The sequence below is a fragment of the Acomys russatus genome, chromosome 23 (genome assembly GCF_903995435.1).
Source record: "Acomys russatus chromosome 23, mAcoRus1.1, whole genome shotgun sequence".
Classification (NCBI taxonomy): Eukaryota; Metazoa; Chordata; class Mammalia; order Rodentia; family Muridae; genus Acomys; species Acomys russatus.
The window spans coordinates 7,116,973-7,137,205 of record NC_067159.1 but is presented as its reverse complement, the minus strand read 5'-3'; the positions used below and the strand labels follow the sequence as shown (position 1 = coordinate 7,137,205).

The 20,233-nt window shown below is 40.1% G+C and overlaps 1 protein-coding gene across 3 annotated transcripts in view; it reads left to right on the top strand.

The window, feature by feature from the left end:
• The window catches only part of Magi3 (membrane associated guanylate kinase, WW and PDZ domain containing 3), a 201,113-nt gene that overhangs the window by 167,320 nt on the left and 13,560 nt on the right, over nucleotides 1–20,233 (top strand). For all 3 annotated transcript variants that reach the window (XM_051165927.1, XM_051165926.1, XM_051165928.1), the window contains 7 exons: nucleotides 1,544–1,732; nucleotides 4,382–4,987; nucleotides 6,546–6,577; nucleotides 8,619–8,775; nucleotides 11,141–11,232; nucleotides 13,593–13,785; nucleotides 16,635–16,817. In XM_051165927.1, coding sequence (XP_051021884.1) covers nucleotides 1,544–1,732; nucleotides 4,382–4,987; nucleotides 6,546–6,577; nucleotides 8,619–8,775; nucleotides 11,141–11,232; nucleotides 13,593–13,785; nucleotides 16,635–16,817 — 1,452 coding nt within the window. The remainder of the gene's footprint in view (nucleotides 1–1,543; nucleotides 1,733–4,381; nucleotides 4,988–6,545; nucleotides 6,578–8,618; nucleotides 8,776–11,140; nucleotides 11,233–13,592; nucleotides 13,786–16,634; nucleotides 16,818–20,233) is intronic.

The window sequence follows — 20,233 nt, the reverse complement described above, 5'->3', positions numbered from 1 at the left end:
GTATATAAAAATATGAAATGGTATGAATTTGAGGTTGGGTTTTTTAAGATAAGGTTGTTTTTTTATGTTAACGCAGACTCAGTATGAGCTCTGTAGTTCAGTATAGCTTCTGCACTGACTACTTAAGTGAGAGATGTAGATTTAATCTTCAAGATTCTCCACTAACCAGTACTAAAGAAACCTGCCAGAGTACTTCCTACACCGTTGATGTTACGCTCCTTGCCTCTTTCCTCTCTTCTGTGTGTCAATACAGACATAGTCTCTGCTTACATTGTAGAATACAGCACGACCCACTCTGTTGCCTGTGAGAAAAATAGTTCTTTCTTCAACACACAGGTGCCTTCCTTAAGCTTTGCATGTAGTTTAGCAAACATGTTCAGTTTAGTACATGTTTTTGAGCACTTCTCATATGTTTCATATGTCTGTAAATAAATATAAAGTGCTTATAGTAGTATTTGTCATATGGTGATGATCAGTAAATGTCAGCTTTCATCATTATAAATAGGTCACCTTTTATCTGATAAGAATACAGTCCAAGAATACCAGTAGATTCCTAAAATCGTGTATAGCATTAAACCTTATGTAAACTGCTTTTCCTATGTAGACATACCTCTGAACATTTTAAAATAATTTTTATGTGTATGGATTTTTACCTGCATGTATGTCTGTGTGCCATATATGTGCAGTGCCCACAGAGGTCAGAAGTAGGTGTTAGGTTCTCAAGAACTGAAGACACAGACATTGTGAGCCACCATGTGGGTGCTGGGAACTGAACCAAACCCAGGTCCTTTGCAAGAGCACCAAGTGCTCTTAGCCACTGAGCCATCTCTCCAGCCTCTAACCATTTCACTTCATGGAAGCTCTGTACGTTCTCTCTTTGATATGTCCAGATCATCAGCACTATACTACTCTGGGGCCTTGGGGCTATTTTTTAAGTAAAACAAAGATTACTTGTATGTAAGCACTATGATAGCACAAGAGCTGATCTGAAACCAAACGGCTACTAAGTAGCTGCCAGGGTTAATATATAGAGCATAAATACCTGAATGAAAGGGTGAGTTGTGTACCTGATAAAATGGACTAAGATAGCACAAGATATCACCACACTTCTCAGAACAGTATACAATTTAAAATTTATAGTTTATTTCCATTTAATATTTTCAGAATTCATCTAACTATAAGTAACCCAAAATATCGAAAGCAAAGCTGAGTAGAGGGAGGCTTTTATAGTGGAGTCTGGGTGAGGGGAATGAGTGCAGAGAAGGCCGGGAAGCAGAGGGGGTGGGAGCTTTGCTTTTCTGAAGGTGTCAGGAAATCCTATAAAGATATCAGTCACAAGTGCTTTTCTCCTCACCCCCCAATGGTTTAGTTTATTAACTTAAATTCTAACTGTTCTGTACCTTTACAGTTTCTGCGATTTCCTTTTCTTTAGGGCTTTTTATTATTGTGTTTTTCATTTATACAGCATAAAGAGGACTGACTGTGTATAGTTTATGCAAGATAATTATTTTTGTTTTAAAATCTGATTCTTATTTTGACACAGAGGTGGAAAGATCGCACTTTACTCGGGATCCATCCCAACTTAAAGGTGTCCTTGTTCGAGCATCACTGAAAAAAAGCACAATGGGATTTGGTTTTACCATTATTGGTGGAGATAGGCCTGATGAATTCCTGCAAGTGAAAAATGTGCTAAAAGACGGTCCCGCAGCTCAGGACGGGAAAATTGCACCAGGTGAGAAAGGCTTTCGGCATTACTGGAAGACTAGTGATAACACTAACAAAAAGTACAGCAAAGGGAAGGGCAGAGGAGAGAGAGAATAAACTATGTAATTCCTGTATTAAAATACTTTATCTCCACATTAAATACATTGCTAGCTTAAAGAAAGCTGGCTGTTTTTATAAGAAGAAGAAACTGTTAGAGAAAATACGTTTTTTAAATTAATATTTATTTTTGTATAATATTTAGATAATACTTTGGCTTTAAGAAAATTAATATTTAATATTCATCTCAGGAGATCATTTGATTGTTTGATATAGAGTACTTTAAAATTTTTTCCTGTATGTATATGGGTGCTTTGCCTGCGTGTATATATGTGTTCTATATAGGTGCCTGGGAAAAAAGCCCAAAGAAGCTGGAAGGGGGCATTAGATCCCGTGAGAGTGGAGCTACAGGTGGCTGTGAGCTGCCATGTGGGTCCTGGGACTCAAACCCGGGTCCTCAGTACTCTCAACCACTGAGGCATCTCTCCAGCTCCTGGAGGGCACTTTTGTAGCTCTCTAACATTTATTTTAATCTCTTTTGAAAAATAGTCCATTGAAATTTTTTTTGTGATAACAAAGAAATTCTTAATAATTTTTAACCCACTTTTTTCTCTTCCTTGCCATTACTTGTAGTTTGTAAAACTCAACTACTATGTTAAATACTAGAGACACAGATATCAGTGTTTTTACAAAGCTGTGTACAGTTAGGTTGTCTTGTGTTTAATTTTCTCAGTCTTTAATTGGTAGTCCAATATTTTAATATGGCCGACTTTGTTTCTGAAGACTTTGGAAGAGGCTCAAGACAAATGAACTGAATATTGTGGTAGATTACATACTGTTTTCCAAAGAGTTTAGTGTTCCACTGAGGCTCCCTCTTGCAGTTTGCTAGACTTTTCACGTCATCTATTTATTTCACATGCTGCTGTACCACTTGGATGGCTCAGTTTGTTTCTGTACTTTTTTTTTTTTACAGATCTGTAGAAACCAGTTGCAAATTTTTAATGATTTTCTGTACTTTTTTATGATAAATATCAGATTACTTTTAATTACTTCATAGAATCTCCCATATACCTTCCACTGAATTGATAGAAACTTTTAAAAAGACAATCTAAAATAATCCAAAGTTATATTTAGCTTAGCCTCTGTTTTTAAATTAAATGAACTCTAAAGATCTTAATCTTAATATAAAAGGTTTCCTTTTTAGTTGTCAATTTTAACCTTTTAAACATTTGTTCATGAAATACATCATATAGCATAGCTACCCAAGATTTCATAATACACTTTCTCTTTCACCTAAAACTGTTAGCTAATCTGCAGAAAAATCCAATACGTCTATCAAGGTTTTTGGAAATTTTAGGAACTCTCATTTGGGGGTGAAAGTTAAAGCTTTGTTTCTAATTAATCCAATTTCTGCATCCTCTTAGATTAGAAACAAATTTCTACAAAAATAACATTTAAAAAACTCATTTATGTGTATGGGTATTTTCCTGTATGTGTGTCTGGGTATAACATGAGTGTCTGGCGCCTGTGGATGCTAGAAGAGGCAATCAGATCCCCTTAGAGTGGTTATATGCTGCCATGTGGGTGCTGGGAATTGAACCTGGGTTCTTTGGAAGAGCAGCCAGTGTTCTCTTTTTAAGTGCTGAACCATCTCTCCAGCCTTTGTAACATTTTCGATATCATGTCCTGTTGTTTTTTGAAGTCTCAATACAATAAGAACAAATTGAAGCTGCTTTACTTATCAGTAACCTTTTAAATAATATATGAAATAAAAGCAAATAGATGAAATAGTGAAATTTTATTTTGTTGTTGGATAACTAATTTAGAAAATCAAGGTGCTATTTTTAGAACATTGCCAGCTGTTGAAATTCTGTGGAATGAATCTACAAAATGAGCATAATACTATAAGAGAGGAAGACAAAATTAAATCTTATAAGAATTAATTAATCTATCTTTCAGTATCTTAAACATATAGCCATTGCATGTCTTCTGATCTTCCTCTTTTCTTACTGGAAAGGCTTTAAAAGACATTTAAGAATAACTTGTTTGTGTAAGTAGCTGGTGTTGTTATTTTCTCTTATGTGTGCTAAATACCCGTACTGCACTGAGTTTTGAATAATCACTTAGTAATGGCTCAGAAAGTACATAAGCAATTATAATAAAACTTGGAGGGTTTTTAAATGATAGACTTGAGTTTGTGATTGTAACACTTCAATGCTAAGATAATTAATAATTTGAAATTTAGGAGATGCCTTAGTGGTTAAAAAGTACTTGCTACTTTTTCCTAGAGCCCAGGTTGCTTAGTTCCCAGTAGTTCATGGACACATGTAACCTCAGCTCCAGGGAGCCCAACACCCCGTCCTCTGTGGGCACAGACACAGAAAAAATAAGTGGAAATATTAAAAATAAACCTTAAAAGATACAGACATTTGCATATACTTTTTAGAGCAAAATCATAACAAAGCAAATATATGTACTAGGAATCTTTTTTCAATTCTTATGCGCAATTAGAGTTTCAGAATTCAAATTTAGTTTCAGAGTTTGTTTTGTTCCTTTTCCTTAACAAAAAGATAAACTTGTTTGGTGGTTTTAATACTTTAACATGATTATATTTCATCAGGTGATGTTATTGTAGACATCAATGGCAACTGTGTCCTTGGTCACACCCATGCAGATGTGGTCCAGATGTTTCAGTTGGTGCCTGTCAACCAGTATGTCAACCTTACTTTATGCCGTGGTTATCCACTTCCTGATGACAGTGAAGATCCTGTTGTGGACATTGTTGCTGCTACCCCTGTCATCAATGGACAATCATTAGCAAAGGGAGAGACTTGCATGAATACTCAGGATTTTAAACCAGGAGCAATGGTTTTGGATCAAAATGGCAAATCAGGACAACTCTTGGCCAGTGATCGTCTGAATGGTCCATCGGATTTAAGTGAGCAGAGAGCATCCCTGGCATCATCAGGCAGCTCCCAGCCTGAACTAGTGACTATCCCTCTGATTAAGGGCCCCAAGGGCTTTGGGTTTGCAATTGCTGACAGCCCAACTGGACAGAAGGTGAAAATGATATTGGATAGCCAGTGGTGTCAAGGCCTTCAAAAAGGGGATATCATCAAAGAAATTTACCATCAAAATGTACAGAACTTAACACATCTCCAGGTCGTAGAAGTACTCAAGCAGTTCCCAGTAGGTGCCGATGTCCCATTACTTATCCTAAGAGGAGGTGAGTAACAGCGCACGCAGGGGGTTGATGCTCAGCTCAGGCATTGCGTCTGGTCACTGCCCTCCCTTACAGGGCAGGTGTCCTTTACTAGTGTGCTTCCCGGGCTGTTCGTGTGCACTCTCCGCGTGACTCTGTCTGAGTGTTCTGGCAGCAGTATCTTTCCTAGCTCTTGGTTGATTTTTAGTTGTTTCATTTGTGTCCATTAGGAATATAATTTTTCCCATGATAATCTTTTAAAAATCTGATTTATAATTTTAGTGATTAGAGAAAGTCATGGTACTATGCTACATCAAATAAAACACATCCTCTTAATTTCATTTGTCTCCATTGATAACAGTAATAGATACTGACTTTTTCAGCCAGTGGTGCTTCGTCAGGAACTCTGTAGCACATGAGAGATTTGAAGTGCTTACATTTTTGTGTATGAGTACATCATCAGGGAGGAGTTAACCTGTCCTGTGTCTCAAGCTTTACAATCTGCTGTAAATGTTAATTAAACTTTACAGTGCTTATGTGAAAAAAAAATGTGAATTTTATTTTTTAAGGTCATCAGCAGACATGAACTATTCCTAGACTTTATAAATCTAATTCTAAGGACTAACTACAAAGTTGCATTTCAGTGGGGTTTATTAAGTCCATACCAAGGAATGGCTAGTGTCTGGCCTTTCTGCCTTTCACCCTGACTCTTAGCTTCTATATTTGAGGGACACCTTTATTTTACTTCTTAGGAGAATTTTTCATTGCTCTCATGTCTTTGACCCTCTTTAGTATCTTTTCCAGGTAATATAGTACAGTGTGCTCAGAGTCGGGTTAAAAAAACAGAAACTCTTTGTGATGGGGTTGACAAGGTGGTTCAGTAGAGTTCAGATACCAGCATCCGTATAACAGACCAGGCAGCCCATGCGTGCCAGTAGCCCTAGCTCAGGGGGGGATGGAGAAGCAAGGGCTACTGGGGCTCACTGACTTCTAGCTACCCAAGAAAATGAGAGCCCTGCCTCTGCCTCAGAGGAGTAAATGGGCTGTGGTAGAGGAGGACATCCCGTGCCCTCTTCTGGCCTCCAAAGTGTGCATATTGCTGCCAGTCCTATCTTCTGTGTCATGAAGTAGACAATTGAAAGTCCTTTTAAACATCCTTTTAGTTTGTTTCAGAGGAGCTATGCGTACATGCGTGTACACACACACACACACACACACACACACACACACACACACACACACAGATCTTTAAAAGAAGTATCTTTGAGTGCCTGAGAGTTTTCTAACAGAAAATACAGAGACCATGGTTTGCTATTAGATGGGTTGATGTCCGTTTTCTGCCTCTCTGCTTACTGTTTCTGTGGTTTAAGGAACCTTAACTACTAAATGGCTGTAGCATTTATGCCTCAAGAATGTTGTGAAGTTGAAAATAATAGATGTCTAATGCCTGACACATAGTTGATACTAGATAGCTTTTTATATTAGCCTACTGTAAATTGAAGTTTTATCAAAAACATTATTAATGTTTGGTCTAGGGACATTTTTCCTTTGCTTTTAAACTTTGGTTCTTTTTAAATTTTAGGTCCTCGTTCACCAACTAAAACTGCCAAAATGGTGAGTACTACGGTGGCCCACCAGTGCTTTCACCCTGAAAGAGGTGCCTTGTTTCCATCTGGAAAGCAGATCCTTGCTATGGAAATGGCTGTGAGACAGCAGAGAGGCATAGTGCCCTAGGCTGAGATCAAACCTGCAGGAGGTGGTAGAAACCTCCCTGTGGAGGCTGTGCTTGGCTGGTTAAGAGCACAGAGGCCCAGACTTCCAGTGTCCTGCTCTCAAAGGCGTGACGTAGGCAGTTGGAGAGCCTCTGTGAACATCCTTCTCATTTGCCGCAGAGGAACCCGATAAGAAGTAGCTGAAAGTCAGGGCCGCCGGGGAACTATTAGTACATCTTCTTGCCTGTGCCAAGGAGAACACATAGTAGCTGATCATAATTTCATGGAGATTATAAATACTCAGGTTTAGATGATCTCTCATTTAAGACTAAGTAAAACTTTCCAAAATAATTGTTGCCTTCTGAGTTAAATCTTCTTATGTCAAACGATAAGACTATTTAATCAGAAATGGCGTCTTCTTTGTTATTTCTCTGAATAACTTAAAAGCTTATTTAAGATCTATATGAATAAAATGGTCATTAAAATGGTTGTGCCAAATTTATTGTGGAAGAAACTATACCAGGCATAGCATACATTTGTGGATATAAGGACAATCATATTTAAAACTCAGCTTAGTTAATGGTTTGGCCTATTTGGAGTAGAAAGCTGGTCTCTATTAAAAGCCATAGGTTTTTACAGGAAAGAGTAGACAGTACCAAATAAGTTGATCCTTTACAGCACACCGAGTCTGCAAAGTTGCTGATGAATGAATCGGGGCATGTGGGGTGGGTGAGCGGTGGGGAGGAGAGGAGAGAGTGTTATTTAGAGGCTGCTTTTTTAAGTGGACTTTCTGTACCATTAGGTCAGTGTGAATAGAAGTTCTTGTTGGCCAGTCAGTTAAGATTGCACTGTGTTCTAATCATTTTAGTTCTATATTCGATGGTTCCCATGCTCCTATGACGACACTAATGCCAATGGTGGAAGGCTCTGGTGACCTTTAGCTAAGCTGGCAGAATCCTAGAGCATGTGGGGAAGAGGAGGTGGCTCTGTCACCATCCTGGCATCTCCCTGGGGCTAGGTCAGTGAGGGGTCTTCTCTGGCACACTTGGAAATAATTCACCTTTCCCATATAAACTGCTCCCCCTGCGTTCTAGTCAGTGTTAATTATTACATATGCCTGTGAATCTGCCTTTCAACAAAAATTAGCAAAGCTGATCTCAAACTCTTATTTCAGGCCACTTGTTGATTTTGTATTTAAATTTGTTTTTAAAGAAATCACTTTGGAGCCAGCAAGACAGCTCAGTTTTTGAAGGTTCTGACAGCCTGAGTTAGATCCAAGAACTTCCTGGGGAGGCAGAGAACTGACTCCTGAGAGTTGTCTTCTGACCTCTGTCTGCACACCCACACTCACACATCATGTATCACACGGTGAGAGTGATGCTGATGCTGCTGCTGCTCCTGCTGCTGCTGTGATAATGATAAATAAAATAAATAGCTTTGCCTGACTGCTTTGGTAAAGCTGTATTTTGTTTTCACTTTTCTGACTGACCGCCCAACTTGTGTGCTTTCCTACATGGATTGGCATTGACTAGCAGAAGTTTCTGGAACACTCCAAACCTAGTATCCTAGAAAGAATGCTACCTTAAATATCTCAACTGGAAAAATTAATTTGGTGCATGGGAGATTGGGAGATGGAGCTTTCCTCTTGCTTTCTTTAGAAATGTTGCTATATTGAATTTAATTATCTTCATCTCCCAGTTACTTTGTGTCTTGGTGGTAAAGGTGCTTAAACATAAAAAGCAGAGCCCTTTAGTTGAACCATTATAAACTCTTTAAATAATGTAAGTTAAATATGTTTTAACCAGACAGACATGGCTGTGTGGGTGGATTCGAGGACTTAGGGTCAGGCTTCTGTGATGTTAGCACCTATGCAACTACCTAGCACTCCAGCTCACCCACGGTTCTATGTAATACTAAGTAAGGTCCTTTTGTTTCCATTTTAGAAAACAGATACAAAGGAAAATTCAGGAAGTCTGGAGACCGTAAATGAGCCTGTTCCCCAGCCTATGCCGTTCCCGCCCAGCATTGTCAGGTCAGGGTCCCCGAAGCTGGATCCTTCTGAGGTTTACCTGAAATCTAAGACTTTATATGAAGATAAACGTAAGTAGTTGTGGAATATCTCAGGGGAACATGTAAAAAGATAAATCTGGATTATTTTAAAACTGGAATCCTCCCATCGTTTCATTGTAAAATTATTCCTTCATTCCTATTTTAATGTGGCTCTAAGCCTTTCTGTGTTCAGTATTCATTCCTTTTTTTCAAAACTATGAGTTATGTACAAGCTGTCCACCAGATACTATGTTAGGTAAATTGCAATACAGGGAAAAATAGGTACCTAGACCCAGAAACTTTGTTAAATCTAAAAGGAGTAGGCAAGTACATGATCAAACACTACATACAGTGCAAGCAGAGCGGTGCAGAGGAAGTGTGTGGGGCTCAGAACCCCAGGGTTGGGGATCACAGTAAGTACACGTCGCCAGCAGGCCAGTAGTAGAAAGACGCACTGGGTAACTTGGGATGCAGAGTAGGAAACAGGCAGTTTATTAGCATGAATGGTAGGAAGTGTCCAGTGTAGTGCTTTGTACAGGAAGCAAACTTAGGTGAGGGAAGAGCATGTGTGCACTGGCTTCCGTGGCCTGGGTTAGGCAGGAAGGGCAGTGGGCTGTGGCTGGGAGGGAACCCAGAGGAAGACAGCGGCACAGATTGTGCGCTGCAGCTGAGGGCGCTCAAACTGGATGTATGAAAGAGAGCCACAGAACATGCTGAGCTGTAGGAGAAGGAGTGCTGGTGCGGGTGTGTGTGCTAGAAAGGCTTTCTGGCTGGAGGATGGAGGAAGATGTGGTCCGCAATAAGGGGAGGAAGCCACGGGGAGAAGAAGAGAGAGTGTACAGTTAGCAAGGATGCTTTTACACTGACTTAGTTCCTGCTCACAGGTCTTTCTGATGTCAAATTTTGGGCTTTTTTAGGCTTGGCTTTTTTTTTTTTTTTTTTTTTTTAAGAAGTAGAACTGTCTGTGTTGTAAAAGGATACACAGATGAAAATAATACATGCAACTGACCTCATGTATCTATAACTAACTTGCACATCTTTATCTTGATATCTGCCTGCCATATTCAGAAAGGTGAGGACCAGCTTTGAGCATAGCAAAGCAATTATTAAAATAAATATAACTGTGTAGAACCCCATTCTTCAGGGTGTCCATCCATAGTCTAATAATTCTCAATATTGGTATAAACGTTGCAGTGTCATTGGGCCCACAGCGAATTTGAGTCATGAGCTCTCATTTTCTTTTTTAAATTTAGTTTATTATTACTGTGTGCATATGTGTGTGAAGTGTGCATGGGTACACACACGCCGCAGGCACATGTGGAGGTCAGAGGGCGACTTTGTGGAGTTGGTTCTCTCTCTCCACTTCTTCCACTTCTCCATGCCTTACAGCACGTGGCCCTCTAAGCCATCTTGTCAGCTAACTCATCTAACCCCAGTGTTTTATCTGGTGTGTGTTGCTGCTGCTGCAGTTGGCCCTATGGCCTTGGCCCCCACTCATGCTGAGCACATGTTCCACCTCTACCCATGAAGTCCATGATTCTAGGAGGACGTATTGATGAAGAGAGTTCTGCCAAAGGACTGCCAGGAAGTTACCCTCCACCATATTTCACTTGCTTTTTATGTAGGTCTGGCAGTTTCTTTGTTTTTTACTCTTAGTAAATATATCTTACTTATGAAAAAAGCTACTATTTTCCCAGAGACAGACTCTTAGACATAAACTTTCTTTTCCTGATATAGTATTCTCATTAATGCAACCAGATCCTTGGGGACAAGATTGTGAGGGTAATAAGCCTGGCATCTGGGGAGTCAGGCTGGGTTTAAATCTTAGCTCTACCAGTTACTGAAGGGCACCAGGTGAGTTATTGAGGCCCATAGCTTACCACATAGAAAAAGGGATCAGTAAGACTTAGGCATTTGTTTCTCTTTGTCTTAAAAAATACTAACATTTTCCCCATTTGGGTCAAGTAAATAGCTCATGTAAAATATTTTTCTTTGACAAAGCCATTGGTTAAGAGTGAAATAAGGCATTTTGTGAGCTAATTTTTTTTCTTAGGATGTAAAATACTTGTTGAAATGTTAATTCAGATCATTTGCACTATCAGTTGGATAATTCTGAACTTAATGTACTGTTGATTGGACAACATTGGAAGTTGATTACAGTGTGAGACTGAGAGGATGGGAGTGTAAGTAACCTAATCAATCAGTTTGACGTGGTTTTGTTTAGCTGACATTGCTTAGCTTTTGAAACAGAAATTTATACTTGAATTTTCTTACGCTATCACATAAGTTTTCGCATATTAAATGCTCTGAGATTATAGTTTTTGAATGGTCTATAATTGTTCCATTAAATATTGAGCTTTAATTTATTTTAATCCATTTAAATTAAATTATATTTACATATTCTTATTTTCCTTAGCACCAAACACCAAAGATCTGGATGTTTTTCTTCGGAAACAAGAATCAGGATTTGGCTTCAGGGTGCTGGGAGGAGATGGACCTGACCAATCTGTAAGTGCACACTGCAGGGCATTGATGCTCCTGGTTTCTTTGGCTGGTTTGGCTTGGAGTTTTTTGAGTTAGTGTCACACAGGCCTATGTAGACCAGTCACAGTGATCAGACTGCCTCCCTTTCTGGAATTAATAGTTAATATCCTTAAATAGATTTGGTGGAACATAGGTTGTGTTAGTTGCTCTTTGTAACTGTGATGAAGTACCGTCATCAAGGCAGCTGAGAACGGAGGAGTCACTTGGTGTGTGGTTCCCCAGGGAGAGGCTATGTGATAGTAGGAAGGTGTGGGCCAGGTGGCCAGAGCAGGAAACTGAAGGACCACATTTTTACCCATGGGCAGGAAGCAGGGAGTGAGCTGGAAGGGGGGTGTGTTTATAAATTCTCAGGACCTGCTCCCAGTGATCCACTTCCTCTTGCAAAGCTCCCAAGGTCCCATAACTTTCCTGAAGAGTGGGTCGCTGAAGACCAAGTGTTCAGAAAACTAAGCCCTTGGGACTTTGCTCATCAGATCACAGCACTGGTTTTGTTTTGTTTCCCTCCCCCTCCCTTTAAATTTGCTGAGGTTTTTTTCCCCTCTAATAAATAATTTCATTAATATGAATACTGCATTTCTATGTCTGTCGTTGTCCCTTAAGTTAACATACTGTGTGGCTTAAGCTTAAAACCATGCATTAACAGATCTCTGAGATTGCGGTCAGCCTGGTCTATAGAGCAAGCTCCAGAGCAGCCAGGGTTCTGCAGAGAAACAACTAGAAAACAAAAAACCCCAAAACCATACATTAAAAACTGAGTATTCAGCCTTCTGTTCTTTGTAAGTAAACAAAGCTTATCTGAGCCTAGAATTGTAACTCAGTGGTAGATCTGTCTGTGACTAGTAGGCACGAGGCCTGAGTTTGATTCCTAGTATTAGAGAAAACACTTATGAACTAATTCTTTACCTCTTCCTTTATTGGACAGTCTAGAGCATTTTCCTTCTCTCAGAACCCTGTGTGCCAGTGTCAACTTCAGCACAGCTGCTGCTCTTCAGAATACTCCATGGAAAGTGGGCACAAGGCTCAACAGTTTGTCTATTGCTTTGTTGTTAGGTCTGGCATTAGTGAAGTATAAAATAGTTAAATTTCTAGAATACATAGAGGTTATATTTATAAAACACGTAAAAGTCTAGAATTTTGTTTATGTGGGTTAGTTTAGAAAACAAACACAGTGGGTTTTGCTTTTACATTTTCCTTAGCGTTGGATGACAGAGAAGTAACACAGTCTAGAGTTTAAGAGCACACTTGCATTTGTGGTAGATAATATAAAGGTCCTGCATTGCTACTCTTAGAAGTGTAGTCCTGTAAGTATGAAAGGCTTCTGTTTCTGAGTACAGCATCATATTTATAGCGTATAAATGTTATAATTAGTAATATAGTTTTCAATGGCCTTGGTCATTAGAGATACAGAGCTTAAGACCCATTGCTGTGCACACAGCAAATACCAGATACTTTGGTTTTGATAGCATATGTGTTTTTTATTGCTTTCAATTTTGTTCACTGTCACAATGTTCACTTAGGCAATTTAAGATTTTATCTTCAGCAACTTGAAAACAATCTTTCTCTTTTAAATGTCAGGTTTTAGTAGTTCCAAAACTAGCCTAAAATTACAGGGTTCTAACTGCCTGAGGTCAGAGTGAACTGGTCTTTCCACAGATGCAGATGAACACCCTCAGCCTCCCTTCACCCTCTGACATTTTAGGAACAAGAACTGTTTCTTGGTTATATGCCCAGAAACTGTGTCGTTAGCTGTGATATGTGGGAGAGCCATGAATGAGCCTGGTCACTGCGCACAATCTGTAGAGCACCTTTCTCTTTGGCATTTTAAAAGTTTTTTTTTAACATGTCTGTTTTGTTACATTGTAGTGGTGGAGAATTTGGAAGTGCTTTTTAAGGTTTTTTGTTTGTTTGTTTTTTATTTGTTTACTACTTATGCATACAGTATTCTGTCTGTATATACACCTGCAGGCCAGAAGAGGGCACTAGATCTCATTATAGATGGTTGTGAGCCACCATGTAGTTGCTAGGAACTGAACTCAGGACCTTTGGAAGAGCAGCCAGTGCTCTTAACTTCTGGGCCATCTCTCCAGCCCCACTTTTTAGGTTCTCTAAGCAACTTTGTACTTTCTTCCGTGGGCTCAATGCTGAGGGCCGAGAATTATGTAACGCAGTATGAGTGTGTGAAGCGCCACTTTGGAGAACATGTGCCTCTGAAATGCCGCCTTTCTGACGAATGGCTCTTCACGGCTTTTCGCAGATAAGGTCTTTAACTGTTAAGCTGATCTTAGTGAACTGGTTAGACCAACTTACACTGTGCTGTCTTACAGATATATATTGGGGCCATCATTCCCCTGGGAGCAGCTGAAAAGGATGGTCGGCTGCGTGCTGCTGATGAGTTGATGTGCATTGATGGGATTCCTGTCAAAGGAAAATCACACAAGCAAGTCTTGGACTTAATGACCACCGCTGCTCGAAATGGCCACGTGTTGCTGACTGTCAGGAGGAAGATCTTCTGTGGAGGTGTGTAAGGCACTGTCATCACTGAGAAGTCAGGGACCTGCTTGCTCTGGTGTTTCAGGGTTTATGCAGTCTTCAGCATGTGTGCTCACCCTTTTGGGATAACTCAGGGCCCTTTGCAGAAGCTTTGTAGTGTAAAGGATGCAGAAAAAGTCTTCCAAAGTGTAAATAAATTTTGGGCTGTTACATTAAGTTGTATTATCATATTAATCAATTTTACCAGTATGTCACTGTAAATGGGAGTATCAGTCTAAATGTTTTCTTAGTAATTTAATATTGTTATTTCATCACAGCAAGACAGCCCCTGCTGGATACATCGAAGGGCGTGGTCGTGGTGAAATCCTAAATATTCACAGATAGTAGAATGCTTCTTTTTAGAAAGTTTTGTTGTAGAGCCAGGAAAGATAACTAACTCAGTCAGTGAAGTTCTTGCCCTTACAAGCATGAGTTTTTGTTCTACGCCCACAGCCCCATAGAAAGCCAAGCATGGCAGCAGGATTTATAACCCTGTTGCTGGGGAGGCAGAGAAGGAAGGCCCCTGGGGCTTGCTGGCAAGCCAGTCAAGCCTAATTGGTGAGCACCGGACCAGTGAGAGACCCTGGCATGCCAAGTTGTCCTCCTGCCTCCATTTGTGTTTGTGCAGACACACATTCGTGTGCACTGAGAAAGCAAGTTTCGGTGTAATACAGTTTAACACTTACTGGTGCTTATGCTGTTAGATGCACCAGTCACTTTACTTGGACCCGCAGACTCTGTGCTACAATTACTGTCGTGTTCAGTCATTCACAGCAAGGTTCACAGACCGTAAGCGTCTAGGATTAAACTTCTAATTGCAGAGCCCACAGTCTAAACCATGACAGGAGAATATGAGCACATCTTGTAGCACTTTTGTGAGCACTGAATAGGATTTTTTTAAAGCAGGGTAGCCCTGGCTAGCCTGCAACTCACTATGTAGACCAATATATAGACAGAGATCTACCCACCTCTGCAACCATTTCCAGCTGAACAGAAACAGGATTTTATAAGTGAATTCTTGCCAAAAATAACCCACAGAAAAACAAAAACAAACCAGTAGCACAAGAAATTAAGTCTTATGAAGAGATGGATTTTGATCCATTTACTGTACGCCATAGCTCCAGCACCTAGGAGAATATTGCCTGACAAGCAGGCATCAGTGTTAATGAACTTGAATACTACTGTCACTTGCGTCCTTTTGGTGTTGGGGACTGAACCTAGTGCTGAACACATGCTAAGCTCATGGTCTGTCCCTGAGCTACAACTGCCTCTCTTTATAAATACCAAAAACCTGGAGATCCCTGTAGGTTTTCGTGCGGCACTTTGGTTGTGCTGGAATCACAGCATGCCTGTGGTCAGTGAAACCCTGAAAAAGGTCACAGGGAAAGTGCTGTGACACTGTGTAGTAATTTGATAGTATTAGAGACTCAGCTGATTCATTCCAATAGGAGAAGAACCCCACCTCTGTCTTTTCAGTAATGACTGCATGTTGATGTGTTATCTTGAGATTCTAAACCATACTCTTTTAAAATGTGCCCGTGTGCTCACTCTGTAATGGGGAGGCTGTGCACAGGGAGGACACCCTGGGTCATTCCTAAGGCATCGTCACACTCCCCGCCCCCTTCAGAGTATTTCACTGGCCTGGAACTTTCTGTATAGACTAGGCTAGCAAGCCCCAGGGGTCTGCCCACCCCCCCAGCACAGCCCAGGCACTTTACTAACTGAGCTGTTTTCCCAGCAGCTAAAATATTCTTAAATCAAACAAATTTAGAGCTAAAGGAATTTTATAAATATAGCTTAAACAAATGTAGTATACTGGGATTGTTGGTGGTGTCCGACCAAATTACCACACAAACAAGCCTCCTGTTTTTCAATTTCCAAATTAATTCAAGTTCCCATTTCATTTTCTAATTCTTCTTTATCATTAAATAGCAGCAGAAGGGTATAGGCTAACTGCACTTGCTGGGGTTCCACATGGCTTCAACCCAGGAGAGCCTGCTGTTCACACACATATGGGTGACCATGATGAACTCAGCTGATTTCATTAATTAGGAAACTTCAATTATAAAACACCTATATAAGAAACAGCCTATGCAGATAGCAGACCAAATGGGGCAGCATTCTGGGAGCTTTCACCTCCACAGACATCTGTGAGCATCAGTCACTGACCTAAATTGTTCTACAGTTAATTTTAGAAGGAATTTTATTGTATCATTTCTGTCATCTACTTTTGTTAAAACTCTATAACTTCATGGAACTAAGCAATTCCAATAATTTGTTTATTTTTAAAAATTGTGTATTTTTAGTTGTATTTATTTACTTATTTATTGATTGATTGCATGTTGATAACAAGTGCCTTTACCCCCTGAGCTAACTCGCTGGTTCAACAATTCTTTTTAACTAACTAATCTTGTAGAGGTTTTGAAGAACTTCCTCAAAAGTGAAATGACATTAGGTCTTATGTGGTTTTTCTACTGTATATTTTATGTTTGGGGGAGTCAGATGGACCCCCTGCTGCCTGAACCTCTACTTTGATTAGATCCAAGATTTCCTTTTTTTTTTTTTTTTTTTTTTCTTCGAGACAGGGTTTCTCTGTGTAGCCTTGGCCATCCTGGACTCACTTTGTACACCAGGCTGGCCTCGAACTCACAGCAATCCGCCTGCCTCTGCCTCCCGAGTGCTGGGATTAAAGCCGTGCGCCACCACGCCCGGCTAGATCCAAGATTTCTATTCTTTATGTTATTAGAAGTGAAATTTATTTTAAAGCCCAGCACTAAAATATTTATCTAGCACTAGCTTTTTTCCATAAATACTAAACCTGATGGTGTTTATTATAGATAACCAGCCTGAGGATGGCAGCCCGCAAGCCTTCACCCAGAGTGGGTCTCCTCGCCTGAGCAGGGCGGAGCTCCCAGCCAGGACTGCTCCCCAGGAGGCCTATGATGTTGTTTTGCAGAGAAAAGAAAATGAAGGGTTTGGCTTTGTCATCCTCACCTCCAAAAGCAAGCCACCGCCGGGAGGTACGAGCCACTGTATCATGTTGTCTCTCTCTGAACATCAGTTTTCTGAATTTATGAAATAAGACCTATGTATAAATTGCCTTAGAGATTTATCTTTTTAAAGTAGTGAATCCTTAGTTTCAAAATTAAGGAATCTAATTAAGCAATCTAAACCAAACCTTCAGCCCTCAGATTTCTCTGGCATCTCAAATGCCACAAAATAAGTCTCAGTTTCCACTGGGGCTATATCAAAGAAATGTACCAGGGACTTAAGTTCATGAATTTAGAGAAAAATATTATTTTTTAATAATAATTTTTAAGTTAGGATAGTACAGATTTTCTAAATTAGAAATGATGAAAGTAGAAATGAATTAAATTCTGGGAGTATTTGAAGAGTAAAACTGAGAAATAGAAAATCTTGACCCAGCTATGCCTTCATTATTTCATGTTGCTAAGTGCTAATGTACCCACTGTAAAGCCTTCCTGTTGAATAATAAGGACATTCTCCCCTTTCACGTACATTTCATGGGAACATCATTGTTACTGAAACCGTGTTCCCTTGTCTTTACGTTTCTAAAAAATAAGAATCCTAACTATGATTATGAAATCCAACTATCAGGTAAAAACCAGCACACTGATATTTCTGTATTATGCTTACCTAATAATTATTTTTTTTTTCTAAGTCAGTACAATAAAACTTCCCTGACCACATACAAAGATGCTCTTGCCTTTGCTAGTGGGTTTGATTATGTCTTGAGTAGAAGATATTAAACTAAATGGTTACTAAGACCTTAGTAAAAAAGAAAAAAAAATTAGGAAACTGCAGGCCTTGCTACAGTTAATACACACATGTAAAAGGAGAAGATGCTGTGGTGTGGGTGAGTTATCACTGTAGTATCAGGTCACTGTCACTGATACTAGGTCCATTTTCCAAGAGCAGTTGCTATGGTAACACTTGGAACTAGAATAGTCACTGATGCTGAGAAGGTGATTATGTAGCCTATGCCAGCAATACGAAAGAAGAGATGATTTTGATGTAGTGTCGTTGGAAATCAGACTTTTCAAAACAAGTAACTGTTAGAGTCACATTGGTCACTTTAATACCATGTAATAATCTAATCCCAGATATCCAGGTTAATAAACGTAGTAAAAGATTTTTACACTACGTGTGATAAGTGCAGGCAACTTTTATACTAAAGATGCTCTCTTCTAACCCCTGCAGAAGACAGACACTCTGGTGTCACCATGAATAAAGCAATATAGGTGAATTCAGTAAGAATTGGCATTACATGCTTAAGCATTTTCATTAATTTTTATATTTAAATTTTTGGTTTTATTCACTTAAGCAGTTTACTATTTTGATGGCTTTGTGTATGTAGGTTTTTGACATCCTAATAAGATGGCATCATTAATGTTTCTAGGCTTCATATCAGACAAACTTGGATTCACACTTACTCTGTCTTTAATAGAAGATGGACTTATCTTGTGGGTGGGGGTTCCCCTACCCTGAAAGAGCTGTGGTTCCTCTGTAAACTGAGGCTGGTGCTAACACGCTTGTCTCATTGAGGCTGAGGATAGCAATGAGCATGCAGATCCGGAGCCCGTGGTAGCCACTGTGGTTAGTGTGGGCACTGTGCGCCGTTGTCGCCCGCTTACCTAAAACACTGCTGCAGGCTCTGGCCAGCTGTTTGAGAGGAGGGGAAGTCAACTGGGCTCTTGAGACAGCGTCTTATCACGTTGTCTGGGCTGTTCCTGAACTTGTAGGCTTAAGTGAGGCTCCTGGCTCAGCCACAGCGTAGCTGGGACTTGGTGGTGACACACAGTACCAAGCAACCTTCTGTTATTAGGGAACCTTTAAAATTTCTATCAATGTAATAATTAGATATGGAAACCCAATTCAAATACAAGAACTGAGGCAAAAACTAACATGTAGCAGGAAAGGAGTGTTTGAAGCTCGTTAATTATCAGTGTGAACATAAATTAGGGAGAGCTGGTTCGAAGGTTCTTCCTAAATACTCAAGGTTTTTAGTCAAGGTACGAAATCAGAATTGGTAATTTCACTTAACTACTAGATAATAATCTCACAAGTGCTGGGCCCAGAGCATTTCTCTCAGAACATCATTTGTCTCATTGAGAGAGAAGAACCCTGGGGTAAGTGTAAGTGACGGGCTCTCACTCACCACAAGGCAGGGCAGTCAGGGTCACAGCAGAGGCGTGCTTCATAAGGAGTGTGCACTGTGTAAGGACAGAGACCCACCTGTTCCTGGTTTATGGGCCGTGTCTCAGAGCACTGTTCAACATAGATCACCTTTTTTCTCCTAGGTAAACGTGTCTTCTAATGACACATGTCTCAAAAAGGAGTTCCTAGTAGCATCTCTGGAGGCAGTTTTGATATTGTAAGATCCCTACTGTTGACCTTGAGATCAGGAAGTTGGGTCAGCGTCCTCACCGTGAGCCTGAGTGCTCAGTGAGCACATGTTTAGCAAAAGCCCTGTTAGGCGAGAGGGCACGGCTCCTTTCACTTTGCCAGCGCTTCAGAGGTGCCACTCCTGCTCTAAGCTTCTCAGCTCTGCTTGCGAAGGCTTATTTGAGAATGGGGCACTTACAGTTACTATCTTCTCTTTTTCTAAAAATAAATACTTGAGTACTAACCTTAAAAAAAAGTACTAACCTGACCTAAGCAGCTGGACATGGCGGACTGTCAGACAAATGGAAGCCAGAGGTAAACATAGATAGATATGGAAAAGGTAGTTTTATGCAAGTGTCCATAGACTGTATACTAACAAGAATAAGGCAGACTTGAAGCTATGTACACTCTGAGGAAGTACAATGACAAACTTCCCAGTCCACTGAGAGTGTTCAGGTGTGCCTTTTCAGGTGGTCTGTTGGCTCTGAGGGAAGTTTGGTGGCACCATTCTGCAGCACTTTGCTGTTGCTCTGCCCCCATGGTAAGAAAGGAAGCCACTGAGATTTCAGAGATTAATTCTGTGTGATGCTTTCCCAAGTGTGAAGAAACCCTCCAGTGTGCCGTGGAGCGGGACGATCTCCTCAGGAGACTTAGAGTGGACACTACGTATGAGTAAATCTTTTCTAAGAAGTAGAACTAAAATAGGAGGTCACAGCAGGGCCACCATATGATCTGCCACGTGTTTCTAGTATGCCACCTGTTATATTATTAGTGAACGGGCTCAGAATGCGCCATGGAGAACATGGCCCATACCACACTGACATTTTTCTAATTGCTCTATTTGCAAGGAAAACGGACTCCTAAGTGCTTGATTTCATTCTGTGCTAAAGGCACTTGTTTCCAACATTAATTGTCTCCCATTTAAAAATAAAATCTGCCATTGTCTAATTCTAGCAGAGTCAAGGACATAAATCATGACCAAGAATAACTTTTCCAGTCCAAATGAAAGTCTATTACATATCTATAGGAC